Source organism: Lissotriton helveticus, chromosome 5_1 (genome assembly GCF_964261635.1).
Source record: "Lissotriton helveticus chromosome 5_1, aLisHel1.1, whole genome shotgun sequence".
Classification (NCBI taxonomy): Eukaryota; Metazoa; Chordata; class Amphibia; order Caudata; family Salamandridae; genus Lissotriton; species Lissotriton helveticus.
This window is the reverse complement of record NC_136065.1, coordinates 1,877,718,442-1,877,740,168: the sequence shown is the minus strand read 5'-3', so window position 1 is coordinate 1,877,740,168 and position 21,727 is coordinate 1,877,718,442. Positions and strand designations below refer to the sequence as shown.

General features: G+C 46.3%; 1 protein-coding gene across 1 annotated transcript; it reads right to left on the bottom strand.

Annotated features, from left to right (window-relative positions):
- Nucleotides 1-6,409: 6,409 nt before the first annotated feature.
- On the bottom strand, nucleotides 6,410-15,267 carry LOC144755933 (glucose-6-phosphatase catalytic subunit 1-like). Its single transcript, XM_078645336.1, has 5 exons — nucleotides 14,974-15,267; nucleotides 9,848-9,957; nucleotides 9,178-9,283; nucleotides 8,157-8,272; nucleotides 6,410-7,844 (listed from the first exon to the last, which is right to left on the bottom strand). Exons 1-5 carry the CDS (start codon nucleotides 15,201-15,203, stop codon nucleotides 7,333-7,335), a joined length of 1,074 nt encoding a protein of 357 aa, XP_078501462.1. The 5' UTR covers nucleotides 15,204-15,267; the 3' UTR covers nucleotides 6,410-7,332.
- Nucleotides 15,268-21,727: the final 6,460 nt, after the last annotated feature.

Here is a 21,727-nt window from a genome sequence, read left to right as displayed (position 1 = left end):
AACACGAGTTTCTGGGCAAGATATGCAGGGGAGTTTGAGTATAGTGCCTTGTGCGTGATACATGCCAACTTGAGTTGGATTCTGGCCTGTAGAGTAAGCCAATTCAGAGCTTTCAGGTGAGGAGAAATATGGTTGAATTTCCTAAAACCAGTTAGTAGTCTGGCGGCCATGTTGAGGCAGGCTTTTACGGGTGCCAGGGAGATCTTGGGTAGACCCGAGAGGGTAGAGCAGCCATATTCAAGTCTAGAGATGACTAAAGATTGGACTGCTATTTTTAGGTCGGGAGTATCAAGGAAGGGTTTCAGTTTTCTTAGGTAGCTCAGGTGGAATCTGGCTGATTTGGCCATTGAATTGATGTGGTCCCACATGGTCAAGTTGCAGTCCAGGGTTATTCCAAGTGATTTGGCAGAGTCCACGATGGCTGGAGGGCAGTTTAAGGCTGTGATGGCCCTAATCCAAACCTGAGTCTCAGGGTTTATATTGGGTGGGGAAATTAAAAGAAATTCTGTCTTCTTTGCATTCAGTTTGAGTTGATTGGAGGAGAGCCATTGGACAGTCAGTTTCAAAGGCTTCATTCAGGGAAAGAATCTCCTTGAGGGAGGAGATTTTGATGTAGATCTGGGTGTTGTCAGCGTACATATAGAGACATTTTCAGTTTGTAATACTTTGGCAAGCTGTTCGAGGTAAAGGTTGAAGAGGGTAGGGGACAGGGTTGATCCTTGGGGGACTCCAACCGTGACCGGAGATGGAGCAGACAGGTTACCGTTAATTCGGAATCTCTGAGATTGGTTGTGGAGGAAGGACCTAAACAAATCCAGAAAGGAGCTATCCAATCCCATCCTCAGTTGGAGGCGTTGAGTAGTTTTTCATGGTTGACTGTGTCAAAGGCCGAGGATAGATCAAGCAGGGTTAGGAGACAGGTTTTGCCTTGGTCAAGGGGCAACTCAAAATCATTCAAGGCACTACATAATTTAGGTTCCACCCACATGAACAGCTGCATCTCTTTCCACCAACCACCCTCACACCTCCAGTCCACAGTACACTACTACTCACATACATCCCAAGTATACTCAGAACCAGATCAGGAGGACAGGTGTTCTCTTACATCTCCCCTAAAGTATTGAATGACCTTCCACTCCACATCAGAGCCTCTTCCTCGCTTCTTGAATTCCACAAGAGGCCAAAGACCTGACCTTTCAATTAACCAACCTACCATATGCAGGGATAGGCTGCAACACACCTGCTCAGCACTTGGATACTCTTCCAGGTGTTAGTGCACTGTACAAATACACATAACACACAGGAGTTCCGTGAACTAGGAGGACGAGGGTGTTTTAATTGCAAGATGGCTTTTAGCATTTTCTACCAGCAAATGTTACAAGCAGGTGTGGCTGGAATTCAATTCTGGCAAGGGGGTTCGATCCACTTTGGGGGAAGGAAGAGCCTGAAAAAAGATTTGAAGATAGAATGATGCATATATTAAAGTTAACATATATATCTTGATTTCATGTGATTTCAATGTATTGAGCGCATTATTACTTATAGAGTGCCCTAGTGCTAGTGAGATAAAAGTGCACTGCTTATTTATTTATTTATTTATTTTTTAAATTGATATGGCGCACAGCTACCCGGAGGTTTCCCGGCGCCTACGGGCATGCATTATGAAAAGAAGGGTCAAGCTCTACTGATTAAATAGCCATATTTGTAACTCTTTCCGGAATTTTAGATAACTTGTTTCGCACCGTAATTGGAGCAGGAGTGAGTTCTACAGGGAAGGAGCTAGATAGGCAAAAGAGCAGCTGCCCATTCTGGCTTGTTTAATCCTTGGAACTTGGAACTTCAACTGGTTAGAGGATCGTACAAGACGTGAGGGGAGGTAGGGATGCACCAAGGCACCAAGATAGTGGGGTGCTAAGCCCATATTTATCCTATGCATGTAGCAAAGGGCCTTAAATTTAGCACGGTTGTCAATTCTCAGCCAGTGAAGCCCACAGAGGGGACCAGTGGTAGAGGCCATTCTGGGTAGCTGGCACAGTAGTCTGGCTACCGAATTTTGGACCACTTGCAGCTTACAAAGCACTTCCTTACTTGCGCCTAGATATAACATATTTCCGTAATCCTGTCTTGAAACGACCACGGCCTGGATGACTGTTTTTTGTGTGGAAGGCGGCAGCATCCAGAGATTTTCCTAAGCCACTTTAGAATAGTAAAACAGGTAGAGGCAACTTTGACCACTTGTGGCTTCATAGACATCTGGTCGTCAATGATAATGCCAAGGTTGCGAGCTGATTGTGAGGGAAGGGGGAGATTACCCATTTGAGGTGGCCAGTGTTGGGGGCCCCAAAGAGTTTTGTTACCACCAAAAATGAGGGGTTCCATTTTCCCACCATTCAGTTTCAGTTTGTTAGCGTACATCCAGTCGGATATCTTTTTTAGCCCCAGCCGAAGAGATGATCCCTTAACTGTCTCTTTAGAGGATAAAGAGAAAATAAGCTGGGTGTCATCTGCATAAAAATATATTGCCAGCCCCGCTTTTTCTGCTATCGCAGCCAAAGGGCTGACATAAATGTTTAAAAGCAGTGGGCTAAGTATGGAACCCTGAGGTACTCCATACGGGGCGTCATGATCCTGAGTGTCAGCAATTGAGGAGAAGACCTGGAAGGTCTTATTGGACAAGAAACTGGACATCCACTTGAGTGCTGAGTCAACAATGCCCTTTGACTGTATAATTTGTAAAAGAGACGTATGGGACACAGTGTCCAAAGCAGCACTCAAGTCCAGTAAAATGAGTGCCACAGTGTCTCCCCTGTCGACATGCTGACGAATAGTCTCAGTTACTCCCAAAAAAGTAGACTCCATAGAAAAACCTGCTCTAAAACCCGATTGGGAGGGATGTAGAATGTTCTGTAGATCAACAAACGTTGTCAACTGATGGTTGATGTGTTTTTCCCAAATTTTGGAGAAAACTGGAAGTAGAGAGATGGGTCGAAAATTGGATAGGACCTCTGGGTCAGAGTTTGCCTTTTTTAACAAAGGAAGGACCATGGCATGTTTCCAGGCCGTTGGAACCCTAGCTTCACGTAGCGATGAGTTGAGGAGTTCCATGATGGTGCTAAGTATAGGGATATCCAGTTTCTGCAACAAGGAAGCTGGAACAGGACCCTTAGGAGAACCGGATTTAAGTTAAAATACCAAAAAAGGGGGAAAAGTCGAGGGGTGCCCATTCCTTGATTTGATTACCCCATTTACCATGAAAGTCCTCCTGTGGCCGAGCCAACGAGGCGCCATCGCAATGTAGGGCAGACTTATTAGGTTGTTGATCTTCAATGGTGGTAATGTTATTAAATTTAGAGTAAATCTTATCGATTTTAGCAACAAAAAATCCGCCAGGTCATTACAGTATTTAGAGTCAAGTCCTGGAGGCTCAGGCTGACAAGCAGCACCTGACAGTTCCCTCACTACTTTAAGCAGAACTTTAGGACAGTTTTGTGACAGTAGAATGGTGTGATTAGCATGCTCAGCCCGAGCAGTTTTACATAATGCATGATAGCTATCAAGAGCTAATTTATACGTAGTTTTAGCAGCTGGCTCATAGTTTTTCCTCCAGTGCCTTTCTAAAATTTTGCATTTGGTTTTTTCTAGCTTCAGACTTTCGGAAAACCAGGGGGCAGGAGGGTGTTGGTAATCCGGAGGGGTATCGAATTATTGGTTTGCGGAGGATACACTATTGTGCGTGGCAAGGCTATTTTTCTGAAGAAATTTGGGTTTCAGGACTTTTGGGGTGTAAAAGACAGCGATGGATACATTGGGATGAAGTCCATTAAAGAAGTGCTGCCTACAGGTCTGGCTGAAGAAATCCAAGATTCGTCAATTTCAAGAAAGGAAAAGCAGTGATAGGGACATTTGCCTAATTAAGTTGTGTAAGGGTTTATTGCAGTTTCAGGCAAATATATAGGGTCTATATTCATGAATAGAAATGGGTTGCATGTGCCCAGTTTCCATTTTTTAAGCGTGCTGATGTTAACCTTGCCAGTGTTGAGTCTTCCAGTCAGGTAGCATTGTACACATTCTTTTCTAGAGCTGGATACAACAGAGAGCATCAGGGTTGTTTTTTCAGAGGGGCAGGTGAGGGGTTTTGAGCAATGGTGGTTAGAATGCAGCAGGAGATGTCTTTGGCTAGATGGGGGGCTGTTGATAAAGTTAATTTTGTACTGTTTCTTCCTTCCTCTTCTTCCCTGACCCATTTTCTTCTTCAATGCTGGTTGCGTCTAATGATGAAAAGTAGGGACAGTATGGGTGATCTGTAGAACTGGAGGAAAGCTGGGCTGGACTGATACCTTCCAGGTAGCACCAGGGTTGGGATGCATTGTGCATGTGCCCCTGCCTTTACCCCTGACCTCTTGCACATTATAACTCCCACTCTAGCCCCTTGGTCCAACTTCACTGCATGTTAATGTTAGGTTAAGCCTTCTTATTCCTAGTTTGTGGTTATTTGTAATGTATAAAAAGTGCTGAACCATTGAGATTGAATGTGCTTTAGAACAACGCAAAAATAATGAATTCATTCATTAATTCGTCCATTAATGTATAACGGCACGGAAAAATGGGAATGTGGAATGTATAATGATAGGGAAAAGTGGGAATGTGGGAAGGGCAGGGGCAGCTCTACCTACTTTGGATAAAATACACTGTGGTCGAGGTTTCCCAGACATGTTAATGATTCATAGAGGGGAAAAATGATTTGAAGAGAGACTTGAGGGCAAATAAGAGCTGATGAGCAGACATATGTATTATTCTGACCTGACTCTTTCCCATGAAGGAAGTGATAAAAGCATCAGTGATTGATAGGGAAGAGAGGAAGGCGTATACTTTCTTATGAAGTTGTAAGATGTGGTGGCATGGTGTTAGGAGAACAGATGAAATGGCGTTTACCATGGAGTATTGGGGAGCTGGAACCTAGTGTGGGACAGGTAAACTCCTCAAATGAGGGGTTTTTCCTGGATGCATGTTAGGGACATCTTGGAAGGGTCGTAGGAGGGTCAAATGCACCACTGACCAGACACGTCAGTATGATGAGGGAGACATTTGGGTGCAGTTGACCTGTGAGGTTCTGGACAGTGACGTCAGGGAAACTGGAAAGGAGTTAGTTAGAAAGGATATTGGAGCGCTTAAATAATAAAGGGTCGGTGACAAAGGAGGAGCAGAGATGTAGGGATGTTGGAGATTATAAATTGGATGGCAAAGTGTGGGTTGCCTGTTAGGTATGCGTATTGAATTCATAATATGGGTGTGTTTAGCCCGTAAGGTATTGTACAGGATTGGTTTTGTTAGTGTGGGATGAGCACCATAATGGCATCCATCCCACACTAATAATATCACTATATTAAAGTCATTGGCTCCTACACCTGCTTTGCCTGGTCTAGGAAGCCTATAAGGAAACATATATGCACTGAAAATGTTCCTACAAGGTGGTGCTGAGTGCCACACTCACATTTCCATTAGATGCAGAGAGAGCTTGCAAGAGCTTCATCGGTGGCACAAGGAAAACAACTCACCCAACTTAGTTATACAAAGGGACACCATGGCCGTGGCACCTCAGCCCTCACACGAGGCTCCCAGGGGTAGTTCTTCCTTCACCGAGGGGTGAGCAGCAAAATGGTGAGTCAATGATGGAATCATGTGAGGCGGTGCAAGGATCTAACCCTCCTATGGCCGCAGTGATAGACAGGCATACCTTGGATCTCTCATTTGGGATTACTCTTGGTACCTGGTGGTTTGCAAGATTCAGGCAACCTTCAAATCAGTGCCCTTTCCCACGCACATGGGTTGGAGCACTATAGCGGTGATTCTCCATGCAGCGCTCAGTTAATGCTTCGAGTCTCTTGATCTGGGTTCCAAAGGACTCCTTATGTACAGCCAGGTTTCACCCAATGGGGGCCAGGAATCTGCTCATTGGTAATTCCATTCGTTCTACTGCTACCTCGCTCAATGCTTGAGAGATGTGTCATGTCCCATGGACCCAGACGACCCCTCCCAAGCTACAAGCTCACTCATGAATGAATTGCTCCACCTCTCGAGAAAGGGAAGTAAAGGTGGAGGGCCACAGTAGAGCATGTCACTGAGTAAGGGTGGAGGGCCACAGTAGAGCATTTCATTGACTTTTCTAAAACATTCTCTCCTAGTCATAGAACATAGATGGACTGATGATGAAACGTGTTCAAAGCACTTCCTTCTTCTAAACCAATCACATCACGGATATTACAATGGATTAGGTTCACACAAATGTGTCTCAGTACTGACATTTGCCAGTCAGAACTAGTTTGCGCTCTGAGTCTTGAGTATCTATGGCATGGAGGAAAAGCTATTTTTTTATTTATTTTACAAGCTTATCATTTTAATAATAGAGACGTTATGATTTTCATGTTTTTATTAGAGAAAATATCATGCCTTGATAAATAAATTCAACTGCTGTAAATGCAGCACCTTTTATAGATGATCCATGTAGCTTCACAGATCCACAATGTTCACAGTCCTATTGCTTTATAAGGAAAAATAAATAAGTCTAAAATAGTGACTAAAAAGCAACCTAATCCGCAAACCCATTCAGAAATTAGGGTTAAAGGAAGAAAACTCCCACTCCAGTCAGTCCAGCAGATGCTCATGTAAGTGCTAAAATTTGGACCACTTCACCACTTTAAATCCCGGATATAGGATTAAACTCATAGTTTGCACCTGGTGAACAGATTTGATAGTTTTCTTATTGGATATTCCTCTATTTCCAATCTTTCCTCGTGATCAGATGTCATTCTGGGATTCTGTGCTCAGTTCAATATGAAGAATGCGCCTCCTTGAAGTAGGAAGGGGGGGGGAATGCTTCATTAGGTAGCACTTCCTTCTAAGGACAACAGTATAGCTTTTCCCACCCTCCTCACTAGAGTTTGATGGATTTTCACCACCTCATGAGTCTGCATATTGTGTGAATGGTGTCCGAGAACATGGAGTTATGTCCCATGTCATCTGCTGAATTCTTCAGTCTTGCCAAAACGTGAGTCTGAACCTTTAGCACATCTTCGAATTTCAGCATCTTTTGAAATGTCATCCTTAACAAGTCAAGTCTAAAGAGTCTATGATCACAGCTTTATCGGACACTGTCCGAGAAAGGCCCCAGTGCCGGACAGCATGCAACACCAGACATTCTCAATGACCTGCAGCAGACGATGCATTCAGGCACAAGGAGATCCTTTCTTCCCTGTACCGGTGAGACCCAGAGTGTTGGACCTCAGTTGGAGTGATCCGCATTGTCTTTACACAGTAGACATTTCAGACGTCCTCCTATAAAACTTTCTTGTCCTGGTGGCTCAGAGCCTGTGACACACAGTAAGGGATGATCCCAACGACAACAAGTGGGACAGCTGCACTCTTACAGAACGACAACACGTAGAACAGCAACTCCACCTTTGGCGGTGGCTTGAAGGAGTCAAAGAGGTGGAGGACGATGAGGGAGGAGACGATGCAGTACAGACGGAAAGTGACCTGTGCCCCTTGTTTGCCTCTGCAGCTCTCCTGGTACATGCGTGAGTTGAGAGCCAGCCCCAGGCCACAGAAGATCCCCAGGTTCCTGAGTAGGCCAGCGAAGGGGGTGGTGTCGATGTGGATCCACTCGGGCTTGGAGCACCAGCGCTTGGCTTTCTCCAGTGTCCACAGAAGGTCTACTCCCAGGGCTTTCAGAATGAGGTAGAATCCCAGAGCGAAGACGAATAGGAAGAGGGTGGTAGAGAGGTATCGCTTCAGGCTTGTCTTGTAGATGGAGGGGATGTGGTGAAAAGCTTCGGCAACGGCCATCCCTATAAACGCAAAAGATAAGGAACATTAAAAATAAAGTTACTGGTGAGTGAGAAAACGAAACATCTCCGAAATGGCCATTTAGCCAACACAAAAACTCAAAAGCACCAGTAATGTTAACACATAATCCGGAATGAGACCACATGAACCTCCCAAATTGATTGTAAAGATTATTTGTAAGGTACAGAGTGCAGGGTGTGCAATTCCCAATCAAATGAGATCGTTCAAAGCAATGCTCTCTAAGGTCTCCTTGATTATTGGTTCTTCACGATAGAGAAAAGGGAGTACAGACCGGGACTAGTCATAACACTGACCTGAAATGACCCCAGTGATGACTTGATGTGGAAAATGAGCTGCGAGGAATATCCTGGAAATACAAACACAGATCTGAACCACCCAGAACCCTGTCCAGACAGTACCACGTAGACACCTGGAACACAAGCAAAGGAGGAAAAATATTAACAAAAATGCCATTAAGAAATGCAGTATTCAAACCTTCATCGGGTACATGCCTGACAGTGGCTTTTGACACACAAAATTGGGAGATTGCTCTATGAAAGATACATTTATATAAGAAAACAACATCTCTAGAGAAATAAAAAACATCTCTTCCGCACAAATGTTACTAATGAGACCCAAAGGGGACTTGTGCTGCACATGGAGAAAGACCACCTTTCGTATAAATCAAAATGATGGATCTATGTCTCGACTCAACCAATTGTTTGGCAATATTTCTGGTGGAGTTTTTCACCCCTTGGACAGGAGAAGAAATAGTTTTCTTATCAACCAAAAGGAGCAATTATGGTGGCCTAGAAACGAAAAAGAATTTCCTCCGGCAAGAAGGTACTGCTTGCTGTTCAAGAAGATTTTCTGTAGTGGTCATCTGCTGATTTGCAACACAAATTTTCCGACAGTCATGGGTGGTGTAACTTTGCCAGCTACCAAAAAGCCGTCCGGCCCTTGTTCAGTCCAGGGAAGACATATTGAACACACCAACGATCCAAATACTGGCCAAGGAGGAAGACATCTACTGTTCTAACAACAGAGAAACTTGGTTTACTTATTTTACACTTGGCTTTCTTAGGCACTAGATTCCAGAGGCATCAAAGGATGTGATCGGTGTATGAATGTTCTAAAGTGTAAAGAGAATTGGATCATAAGTTTATTGGCTAAAAAATGAGATGTCTATCATTCCACCAAAGGCAAGGCTTAACCATAGTAAGTGTAATATCTCTATATCTGTTTATTGCCACCTCAGCCCAATTTTCCTCTCTACCACTGGAGAGTACCCACTTTAAATAATCCAAGTCACATGATTTGCTTTTCGTCACTCACCAGTTCTTGAACGTGGGTGGGTTCTTCCTCAACACAATGGAGAGAAGCGATGTCACCATCACATAGTAAACTCCAGCGGCTCCCATGGCGTGACCAGAGGGACTTCCTGTGGACATGAATGAAAGGTATCCTTTAAAGAAGAGGACCATTGGAAGCATACAAGCTCATTGCTGATCATAAAGAAATGACTGATCTTTTAAAGTTATGTCTACTAAAGAAGTTATTGTGCATCATAGAGAAGCTAACATTTATAGGTGAGCCATAGTAAGGCCCTAGATAATGTTCCCCTAATACTAAGTGGTAAGATCAGAAAGTGAACCCCCACCAGTTCCCTCTGCTCCCGCCCTGGGACCAGATTACTCTTTCCGGCTGATGATCTTACCACATACATTTTGGTCCTGCTACACAAAGCTTATAGTGCTTGCACTTTCTGTTCTCTATTTTCCCTAGGTCACAAATTGATTTATCAACAAGTCAGGGCTTATTAAGACTAGTAAAATCTAGTCTGGTCTTTAGAATTATCAACAAATATAGTAATAAAAGCTATTGGTAGCACTGAAGGTTAAAAAGTTCATACAGATTTAAGTGAATGTTTCCTAAAAACCTGATTTCCTTTCTCTGGAGATCAGTGGTACAATCCTATTTTATTCACAACACCTCAGGTGCTCACCTGGACCAGTCTCGCAGGTGACCGGGTACTGCTCGATGACCGGCGCTGACGTGTTGTTGTAATAATCGGTGTCATGGACCCACCAGTACGGTCTCTGCCCAAACAGGACCCTGCAATTGAAAATGAAGGGGTTAATAGCAGACAGAGGCTGAATGCAAACAATAATAGTACGAAGTGACGACATGAAAATATGTATTAGCTAATAAAATAACTCAGTGGGGTGAGATCCTCTTCAGTGACTATTTTACTATTCCTTTCTAGGTACACCCCATTCGCTTCCAGCAGCTTTTATTGAATAGAAGTTCCTTGGAGGGGTTGGAAAAAGGATGCTGTGCGACAGTGATGGCTATGACCTGTCAGGACAAAAGACCCTTTAGTAACTTGGTCAAGCAAGCAGCACTGGTGCGGTCAAAGTGGGACAGCAGCGGAAACAACCTTTAAAGGAAGAAGTTGATCTGATCTTCCCATGCTAAGCAATGTGAAGGAGGACCCTGCACCTTTCATACTGCTATGGTGAACTAGAGAGGTCTGATGTAGCCAGTAAGACACTGCTCGTAAACGTTTGAAAGAAACATGTCCTGGAGCCAATCACAAGCCAACATTCTGACAAAGCTGCGAGACAAACACTTTGATTGGAAATTGGGAACAAGTGCTATAGAATAAATTATATGGCAGGCCAGCTAGTGGTATTGTCAGTTGGAGCATTAGCGAATGGCTATTGGTCTCATTCAATCTAGCCATTATTCTGTCTCACAATGCACAGTGAGGTTGGTCCCAAGTTTTACTTATCGGCTATCTCATATTGTGCTGCAGGGGCAACCCCTCCCTCACCCCACACACAAAAAATTACATTTGTGACAGGCATTTTTGTGCTCAATTAAGGGATCAGTGGTTCAAATGGGGAATAACGTGTGCACACACAAGGGCATTTATGAGCACGGAAAGTAGTACCACAGGGGTATTCTTTTACATACTCTTACATGCCTTTTGTGCTTGCTAAGAACATTAAGTGGGTGTAAAGTAGGGGAGCAAGTGCGAGCAAGAGGAGTTATCACACAGCTCTCAGTCAGTAGTAAAACAAAAACAGACACAAAACCATTTGCGCCTCTATTTACACTACCACCAGAGCAGAAATGAAGAGGCGCTTTCTCAGTACTGTTTCTCTGTGGTGCCGCGCGTTGCATTGTCTTGATGGACTTTTAGTAGTCGCTGAGGAGCTCATAGAAGATGCTTACACTGTAATATTTACAAGGCAATATTCAACTATCACCGAGATTAGTTTTAGTCTTTTTTAACAAAATTCCTCAACCAGTCTTTCTAACAGCCAACTTTAAGTCGGTTCTACCAAATTCTTGGGAAATGATTAAACTGGGCTACGAGATAATGTCACTTCCTCAAAATAATATTTTGATATCCTAAGTAAGTACTGGCTCCATCTCTGGCTGTTATCCCTTAACCAATAATAGATCCACCCAAAGGTTTATGTGTGGGCAACTGAACCAGTTTAGGTATGGCTTTGACGTTATAGAATATACAGGGCTTTAAAAAATCCAACAAAATCCTCACTTTAAGCCAATGCAGTTAAAGCCACTGAAATATTTGAATAAATTAATGTGACCTTTGTACAAGAAATGTAAAACTCTGCCAGTTTCCTCTAACACCACGACCAGAAAGATCAACTTATAAGATGGGAGAAAGTAATTCCGAAACTTTAGAAAGTGTTAACAAGTAATTGTCATTCCCGATAGTAATATTTAAAATCAAGTAAATAAATGGAAATCTATTTTAATTAAAATGATACAGGTTTATTACACGTAACTCTTCTTAGCTGGATTTCCATGTACATTACAAAGGTGTATTTTTCACCCTAGGCCCCTCTTCAGATCAGGCACCAACATAAGTAGATATGCTTTTTGTGGCAGCTGCCTGCTGGAGTCACTCACTTGGATGTATTGTGTTGGCAGCGTAGACAGAACCCACGGTAGAGTTCTATGAGTCAGTCAAGCCTTCAGGTTTTTTGTTTTTAAGAGTATTTGTCCAATTACATGGAGTACAAGCGGCCTGTACGTCTCTTACCTAATGGGCTGGTAACACCCTCACGAGTCAAACACTTATGCGCTCCAGTGTTTAGACATTTGTAATAAAATTCCTAATTATTTGAATATTTTTAGTGAATGTAATTAACATGAACGTTGGCAAAAACGACCTAAAAGCCTTGTGGCCCAGTTTTTGATATTTTGTTTCGGGTACTTTGTTCTCAGTGGGAATCAGGGTAGCCAAATCATAGGAAAGGCAACCTGGCCTTCCGAGAAAATTAGAAGATCTTTAAACTGCACAGTACTTCTGGAAGGACAATAGGTCTGGGACAGAGTCAGTCACCTTTCTGTCGAACTTGATTTGTGACTGAATCTCCTTCACCTCTGCTGTTCTTCGAAGCACACTCATACTGCATACACAGGCTGGACACCTATGGAAATGCAGGCTGTTTTTTCACTTTTAAGCGCCTTACTTGTCTTGCTATGGTATACCTTAGATAAACGCGTCAGAGTAGAGTACAGTGTGCACCCTTCCTCCTCAGCATCACCTGTCCCAGGTAAGCCTTCCAGCCACAACAGGAGCACAAACCTCATTCATAGGCCTAGATTTTCTAAGACTTTGCTCCGATGCTAGCACAAGTTAAATTGACGCAAATCAGTGCAAAGTGGCAAGTGCTATGTACTGTCCACCACAAGAGGTGAGTAGTGCTGGAAAGGTGAACTTTTCACTACTCAAAAACCACTTTGTGCCGCTCAAAAGGATCTTTTCTGGGGGCGGATCAAACCCCTAGGTTTTCACGCAAAGCTTCATCTACTAAGACAGCCATACAGTACTTTATATAAAAAATGAACACCTACTTGAAGAAGTTGCAAACAAGGATTAATGTGTTAATTTCTCAGAGATGCATTCGTAATGCTCTGTAAACACAACACACAGCCAACAAATTGAACCTACTGAGTTTGTCTGTGCACAGGAGTTTGGGGCATATTACCAAGGGCCATTATCACCGCTTTAGCGGGACTTTTTCCCGATAATGCGGCGATAATTTCATCGCCCTATTACCAAGCTGTCGCTAACACCAGTTAGCGACAGCTTGTAGGTGATAGCGGGCATTTAGGGGCCCACTTTGCATGTCAGCGACAATTATCGCTAATGACATGCAAAGTGGGGGTGCCAAAATGTCAGCGACTGAAAACAGTCGCTGCAATCGCTATCGCCTATGATCAACACAGGCGTAGTTTGGGAAATATTCGCGCTAAGTGCGAATATCTCCAAAAGCTAACGCCTGCCCTGACCAGTTCTTAGCCATGTTAGCCAATGAGAGGTGGATAACATGGCTAAGAGCATTGTCAAGATAATGCATGAATATCACTGTATTGACAGCGATATTCACGCATTTCATCTGGTTTTTATCGCTCCTGAGATAAACCTTGCTAATAGCAAGATATCTCAGCAATAAAAACAGGTGAAGGGCGGCGATAGAAATATTCCCGTTAAGCCAACTTAGCGATAATTATCGCTAGTTGTTGGTAATATGCCCCTTTGTCTTTGACGGGTAGGCCTCTAGTACAAGTCCAGTGCACACTCACCTCTGCACCATGGTGTGAGCCTGTGCATTGTGCAAGGCAGCCTTGTCTGAGCACCAGCAGCAGGCCAGTCTTACTACATATGACTGCGCTGTTTCCCCATTGCACATGCAGCTCAGCAACATTAGCTGTTGCTCTCAGTTGTATAAAAAACGAGTAACTCAGGGTCATATTGCCTGGTGTCTGGAACTCTCACACCCTGACACAGTTAAGAAAACTAACTTTATACATTATTAAGGACTGACTAGAAATATCACTTGTACAATCACCATGTGCTGGCCACTTGCAAAAGCAGGCAGAGATGTGTTAGTCGGTATGGCTGCCATGCACGTGCACTATATCACTGACTTGAGGTGGTCCAACACATGAAAGCAGTTTGTCTATCTAGTTAATGTGCTTCTCAACAGGACAGAGAACTAGAAAATGCGAGGTCCTCTGTCCATCAGATCCACACTGTAGTTGTACAAAGACAGATCATGTGAAATAACCAGTATTTAGAATAGAACATATTACTGGTTCAGGAGGCCACGTTCCTTCTGCACAGTCTCATGTCTGCAGGATGGGAGATGGTCACTATTGTTGCAGGGAATTCTGTCCTATAATGAGACTCTCTACCAGGGTGCTCAAGAGAAGTCAGCTCAAAACCACCACCAAACGGTTTCTGTATTCAGACATACATAACCCAATACCCCGGCTCCCTTTCTAAGGAATTCTTGGTCTTGGAAATTTGCATCTGTACAGTGGGAATCTGGGTTTCTGGCACCAATCGCCAGAGGTCCTCTTGGGTTTTTGGTGAGCTTTGTTTTCAAGGACACTCTTGAGTGAACAATACATTTGTGGAAAACTTTACAGTGCTCTGGACAATGACTCACACCAAGCTGACACCAACAAGTAATGACACAGCAGACAAGAGGACATCACAGCTCAACCCACAGCACTAAACAGAGGTCTAGAAAGAAATTCCCATGGAGAAGCATTGGTGCTGGGTGATCAGAGCGTGTATCCACTTGTTCTACAGAACATAAAATTATTGAGTCCATGCACTAGAAAGAGCAGATGTTAGATTGCAAGACATATTCCCCCCAGAAGGCATCCCTTTCCACATCTGGAGCCATTTAGCGAGGGGTAGATTAGCTCTGTTTTCAAGAATTCTATGCAAGTTAGGGAGAATATGTATTTAATAGTAGATGGTAGACTTCCTTCAGTTTGATGAGTTTAGAGAAGGAAGGAAACCAAAAGTGTCCATAACCTGCTCAAGTGAAACAAGCCCAGAGCCCTTAGAGGAGGGGATTTTATCCATCAACGATTTTCCCAAATTAGAGTTGGACTGCCCTGGCCCTACACGTTTGGCAAACAAGCAGCCACATGGGTTGGGAGACATGAGTGAAGGCTGGGTCTTAGAGGTGAGGAATAGTAGGGTGGCAAATCACAGAGGATAAGCCCTGAAATTATAGATACTATATTCTCAGCACCCCTTGTAGGTCATGTGGACCCAGTACTCACCATTTGAAGACGAGGTTGAGCCAGTCGCCGATGACGGCCACCCAGATGAGCTTGATGCCCACCGCCTCGCACAGGTGGAACCAGATGGGGAAGAAGACGAAGAAGGTGTTGCGGAGGTCGGCGGCGAAGGAGACGAACATGAACCAGTCCTGGGAGCTCTTGTAGTTCACCTGGAGGTACTGCACCATCTGCGCCCCGGAGTCGTGGAGGAGGTCCATGCTGGTCTCCATGCTGGCGCTATAGATAGACCTTTCGGGCTGGTGGGGCTCTGTCGATACCTCTCTGTCGCCTCTGCTGACCCTGCACTGCTCCTGCTCTGCTCTGCTGCTCCCTTTATACCATCCAGACCTCTTGTTTGCCGTTCAGTGATGTCACGGCCAATGATCTTTGGACCCAAAAAAACACACTTTCACAGAATGAAGAAAACAGCCAAATATGGGAAAATCACATACGTGACGCACAGGTACCTAGAAGGGATTGCTTAAAAAATACCCTGCCCTGCCACACACTGCCCTGTGGGCCATTAACCCTTTGTGCTTTAAGTTTTCTTTTCTAGTTCTTTTTTTAATTGATTCTAAAACAACATCTAAAGGTAAGTGCTAGAAACACAATTTTTGTCAAAAAAATGCATGTGATTAATCACACAGCGTTGATTGGAGTCTGCACTTGCATGTGTGCGAAACTGGCGAGGTTTCAATGAAAAATGTGCAAAGTGTTTTTCAAATCATGCAATCTTTTTTAAGGTCGAAATAATTGCAAAGGTTTGAACAAACAAGCATGGAGGAACCACTGCCAATTCATGCACAACCCTCTCCAAGAACACCTTTTAGCCAAGGAAAATCCTGCGTAAAACCTGGTTTTTTTTTTTTTTTGCAAGAATGTGCACCTGCATGTTAAGTGTTGCAAAGGGGATAAACTGTAAACTTTTTGAAGGTGAGCGTGTTCTCACCTAAGCAAAACTTTGGCGTCAAAATTAAACATTTGCACGCGCTAATGTGCAGATTGACCAAATAAGCACACAACTTTATTAATTGTTGCATCACCGGTGGCCGTTTTGTAGGGCAAATCCTAATCTAATTACAAGTCAGTGTCTGCCAACATCTGGCAGGAGTAGGGCGTCCGTCACGGTCACATGTCGGGCACGTGTCTCCGCACAGTCGTACTAAGCTTTCAGAGGCTCTGGCTGTAGGGAAGTCTCCTGTCTTCCTAGTGTGTCGTCAGTCTCTCCAGTAGCGGCTGGCCTGTGGCGTGCACTTGAGAGTTCTGGGCAATGAATGCGCCAGGAGTGTGCCCAATATACACCGCTGTCTCTCGCCTTTTGGGGCCTGCGTGTTTGCCCCAAATTATAGGCGTAACGAAATTTGAGGGGGCCCCCCTGCAAGATGCATGGAGGGGGCCCCCCTCCTAATTTTGTCAGGAACTCTCAGGCGAAATTACTGTGCTGAGGGGGCTCCCTGGTATTAACCAGCTGGTATAACTCCGTGTGTGCGCCTGGGCACCACCATGCCTGGTACTCGCGGCTTCCTATGTCTTCAGTACCCCGTGTCTACTTGTGTACTCAGTACCCATGGCTTCCAGTGTCATCAGTACCCATGGCTTTCTGTGTCTTCAGTACCCATGGCTTCCTGTGTCCTCAGTACCCGTGTCTTCCTGGGTCATCGGTACACGTGTCTTCCTGTGTCCTTGCTACCTGACTTCCTGTATGCTCAGTACCTATGCCCGCTGTACCCTTATCTCCCCATGTCCTCCTGTGTCCTCTGTATCTGTGTCTCCCTGTGCCATCAGTACCTGCGTCTTGCTGTGTCCTCAGTACATGTGTCTCTCTGTGTCCTCAGTACCCGTGTCTTCCTGTGTCATCGGTACCCGTGCCTTCCTGTGTCCTGTCTACCTGTCTGTCTTCCTGTATGCTCAGTACCTATGCCCGCTGTACCCTTGTCTTCATGTGTCCACAGCACCCCATGTCTTCCTGTGTCCTCTGTATCTGTGTCTCCCTGTGCCATCAGTACCTGTGTCTTCCTGTGTCCTCAGTACATGTCTCTGTGTCCTCAGTACCCGTCTCTTCCTGTGTCATCAGTACCCGTTCCTTCCTGTGTCCTCGCTACCTGTCTTCCTGTATGCTCAGTACCTATGCCTGCTGTACCCTTGTCTCCCTGTGTCCACAGAACCCCATGTCTTCCTGTGTCCTCTGTATCTGTGTCTTCCTGTGTCCTCTGTATCTGTGTCTCCCTGTGCCATCAGTACCTGTGTCTAGCTGTGTCCTCAGGACATGTGTCTCTCTCTCTGTGTCCTCAGTACCCGTGTCTTCCTGTGTCATCTGTACCTGTGTCTCCCTGTGCCTTCCTGTGTCCACAGCACCCCATGTCCTCCTGTGTCCTCTGTATCTGTGTCTCCCTGGGCCATCAGTACCTATGTCTAGCTGTGTCCTCAGTACATGTGTCTCTCTGTGCCCTCAGTACCCGTGTCTTCCTGTGTCATCTGTACCTGTGTCTTCCTGTATGCTCAGTACCTATGCCGCTGTACCCTTGTCTTCCTGTATCTACAGCACCCCATGTCTTCCTGTGTGCTCGGTATCTTTGTTTCCCTGTGTCATCAGTACCTGTGTCTTGTTGTGTCCTCAGGACATGTGTCTCCACGAGTCCTCAGTACCTGTGTCTGCCTGTGTCATCAGTATCCGTGTCTTCTTGTGTCCTCTGTACCAGTCTTCCAGAGTCCTCAGTACATGTGTCTCCACGTGTCCTCAGTACCCTTGTCTTCCTGTGTCCTCGGTACCTGTGTCTTCACGTGTCTTCAGTAATGTGTCATCCTGTGTCCTCGCTACCTGTCTTCCTGTATGCTCAGTACCTATGCCCGCTATACCCTTGTCTCCCTGTGTCCACAGCACCCCATGTCTTCCTGTGTCCTCTGTATCTGTGTCTCCCTGTGCCATCAGTACCTCTGTCTTCCTGTGTCCTCAGTACATGTATCTCTGTGGCCTCAGTACCCGTGTCTTCCTGTGTCCTCACTACCTGTCTTTCTGTATGCTCAGTACCTATGCCCGCTGTACCCTTGTCTCCCTGTGTCCACAGCACCCCATGTCTTCTTGTGTCCTCGGTATCTGTGTCTCCCTGTGCCATCAGTACCTGTGTCTTGCTGTGTCCTCAGGACATGTGTCTCCACGAGTCCTCAGTACCTGTGTCTTCCTGCGTCATCAGTATCTGAGTCTTCTTGTGTCCTCGGTACCTGACTTCCTGTGTTATCAGTATCTGTGTCTTCTTGTGTCCGTGGTACCTGTCTTCCTGTGTCATCAGTATCTGTCTCTTCTTGTGTCCTCTGCACCAGTCTTCCTGTGTCATCAGTTCATGTGTCTCCATGTGTCCTCAGTACCCCTGTCTTCCTGTGTCCTCGGTACCTGTGTCTTCATGTGTCTTCAGTATTGTGTCATCCTGTGTCCTCGCTACCTGTCTTCCTGTATGCTCAGTACCTATGCCGCTGTACCCTTGTCTCCCTGTGCCCACAGCACCCCATGTCTTATTGTATCCTCAGTATCTGTGTCTTCCTGTGTGCTCGGTACCATTGTCTTTCTTTGTCCTCGGTACCTGTGTCTTCCTGTGTCTTCAGTTTTGTGTCTTCCTGTGTCCTTGCTACCTGTATTCCTGTATGCTCAGTACATATGCCGCTGTACCCTTGTCTTCCTGTGTCCACAGCACCCTGTGTCTCCCTGTGCCATCAGTACCCGTGTCTCCCTGTGTCTTCCTGTGTCCACAGCACCCCATGTCTTCCTGTGTCCTCTGTATCTGTGTCTCTCTGTGCCATCAGTACCAGTGTCTTGCTGTGTCCTCGGTACATGTGTCTCTCTGTGTCCTCAGTACCCGTGTCTTCCTGTGTTATCGGTACCCGTGTCTTCTGTGTCCTCGCTACCTGTCTTCCTGTATGCTAAGTACCTATGTCGCTGTACCCTTGTTTCCCTGTGTCCACAGCACCCCATGTCCTCCTGTGTCCTCTGTATCTGTGTCTCCCTGTGTCCTCAGTTCATGAGCACATGAACGTGCCTCACTATGGGTATATCAGTGGAGCAAGACATAGTTCTGCTGTCTGTGGCCAAGCGAGGGATAGCTCTGCTGTTAGCAGCGAGCAAGGGGGCAGTCAGCGGTTGAACGGATAGCTGATGTCTGTCACAAGCGAGGGATAGCTCTGCTGTCAGCAGCGAGCGAGGGTGCAGTCAGCGAATGAATGCATGGATAGCTGATGTCTGTCACAAGCGAGGGATAGCTCTGCTGTCAGCTGCAAGCGAGGGTGCAGTCAGTGGATGAATGGATAGATGATGTCTGTCACAAGCGAGGGATAGCTCTGCTGTCAGCAGCCAGCGAGGGTGCAGTCACCGGATGAATGGATAGCTGATGTCTGTCACAAGCGAGGGATAGCTCTGCTGTCAGCTGCGAGCGAGGGTGCAGTCTGTGGATGAATGGATAGCTGTTGTCTGTCACAAGCGAGGGATAGCTCTGCTGTCAGCAGCGAGCGAGGGTGCAGTCAGTGGATGAATGGATAGCTGGTGTCTGTCACAAGCGAGGGATAGCTCTGCTGTCAGCTGCGAGCGAGGGTGCAGTCAGTGGATGAATGGATAGCTGATGTCTGTCACAAGCGAGGGATAGCTCTGCTGTGAGAAGCGAGTGAGGGTGCAGCCAGTGGATGAATGGATGGATAGCTGATGTCTGTCACAAGCGAGGGATAGCTCTGCTATCAGCAGCGAGCGAGGGTGCAGTCACCTGATGAATGGATAGCTGATGTCTGTCAGAAGTGAGGGATAGCTCTGCTGTCAGCAGCGAGCGAGGGTGCAGTCAGCGGATGAATGAATGGATAGCTGATGTCTGTCACAAGCGAGGGATAGCTCTGCTGTCAGCAGCGAGCGAGGGTGCAGTCAGTGGATGAATGGATAGCTGATGTCTGTCACAAGCGAGGGATAGCTGTGCTGTCAGCAGCGAGTGAGGGTGCAGTCGGCGGATGAATGAATGGATAGCTGATGTCTGTCACAAGCAAGGGATAGCTCTGCTGTCAGCAGCGAGCGAGGGTGCAGTCAGCGGATGAATGCATGGATAGCTGATATCTGTCACAAGCGAGGGATAGCTCTGCTGTCAGCTGCGAGCGAGGGTGCAGTCAGTGGATGAATGAATGGATAGCTGATGTCTGTCAGAAGCGAGGGATAGCTCTGCTGTCAGCTGCGAGCGAGGGTGCAGTCAGTGGATGAATGGATAGCTGTTGTCTGTGACAAGCGAGGGATAGCTCTGCTGTCAGCAGCGAGTGAGGGTGCAGTCAGTGGATGAATGGATAGCTGTTGTCTGTGACAAGCGAGGGATAGCTCTGCTGTCAGCTGCGAGCGAGGGTGCAGTCAGTGGATGAATGGATAGCTGTTGTCTGTGACAAGCGAGGGATAGCTCTGCTGTCAGCAGCGAGCGAGGGTGCAGTCAGTGGATGAATGGATAGCTGGTGTCTGTCACAAGCGAGGGATAGCTCTGCTGTCTGCTGCGAGCGAGGGTGCAGTCAGTGGATGAATGAACGGATAGCTGATGTCTGTCACAAGCGAGGGATAGCTCTGCTGTCAGCAGCGAGTGAGGGTGCAGTCAGCGGATGAATGAATGGATAGCTGATGTCTGTCACAAGCGAGGGATAGCTCTGCTGTCAGCAGCGAGCGAGGGTGCAGTCATTGGATGAATGGATAGCTGATGTCTGTCACAAGTGAGGGATAGCTCTGTTGTCAGCAGCGAGCGAGGGTGCCGTCAGCGGATGAATGAATGGATAGCTGATGTCTGTCACAAGCGAGGGATAGCTCTGCTGTCAGCAGCGAGCGAGGGTGCAGTCAGTGGATGAATGGATAGCTGATGTCTGTCACAAGCGAGGGATAGCTCTGCTGTCAGCAGCGAATGAGGGTGCAGTCAGCGGATGAATGAATGGATAGCTGATGTCTGTCACAAGCAAGGGATAGCTCTGCTGTCAGCAGCGAGCGAGGGTGCAGTCAGCGAATGAATGCATGGATAACTGATGTCTGTCACAAGCGAGGGATAGCTCTGCTGTCAGCTGCGAGCGAGGGTGCAGTCAGTGGATGAATGAATGGATAGCTGATGTCTGTCAGAAGCGAGGGATAGCTCTGCTGTCAGCTGCGAGCGAGGGTGCAGTCAGTGGATGAATGGATAGCTGTTGTCTGGGACAAGCGAGGGATAGCTCTGCTGTCAGCAGCGAGCGAGGGTGCAGTCAGCGGATGAATGAATGGATAGATGATGTCTGTCACAAGCGAGGGATAGCTCTGCTGTCAGCAGCCAGCGAGGGTGCAGTCACCGGATGAATGGATAGCTGATGTCTGTCACAAGCGAGGGATAGCTCTGCGGTCAGCAGCGAGCGAGGGTGCAGTCAGTGGATGAATGGATAGCTGATGTCTGTCACAAGCGAGGGATAGCTCTGCTGTCAGCAGCGAGCGAGGGTGCAGTCAGTGGATGAATGGATAGCTGATGTCTGTCACAAGCGAGAGATAGCTCTGTTGTGAGAAGCGAGCGAGGGTGCAGCCAGTGGATGAATGGATGGATAGCTGATGTCTGTCACAAGCGAGGGATAGCTCTGCTGTCAGCAGCGAGCGAGGGTGCAGTCACCAGATGAATGGATAGCTGATGTCTGTCAGAAGTGAGGGATAGCTCTGCTGTCAGCAGCGAGCGAGGGTGCAGTCAGCGGATGAATGAATGGATAGCTGATGTCTGTCACAAGCGAGGGATAGCTCTGCTGTCAGCAGCGA

What these genes read in the sequence shown, in the direction of transcription:
- LOC144755933 (XM_078645336.1), bottom strand. Translation starts at nt 15,203, where the DNA reads ATGGAGACCAGCATGGACCTCCTCCACGACTCCGGGGCGCAGATGGTG. An exon ending in CACCTGCGAGACTGGTCCAG is followed by an intron (nt 9,284 to 9,847) that starts GTGAGCACCTGA and finishes TCATGTCCACAG; the next exon opens with GAAGTCCCTCTGGTCACGCC. An exon ending in CATCACTGGGGTCATTTCAG is followed by an intron (nt 7,845 to 8,156) that starts GTCAGTGTTATG and finishes TTGCGTTTATAG; the next exon opens with GGATGGCCGTTGCCGAAGCT.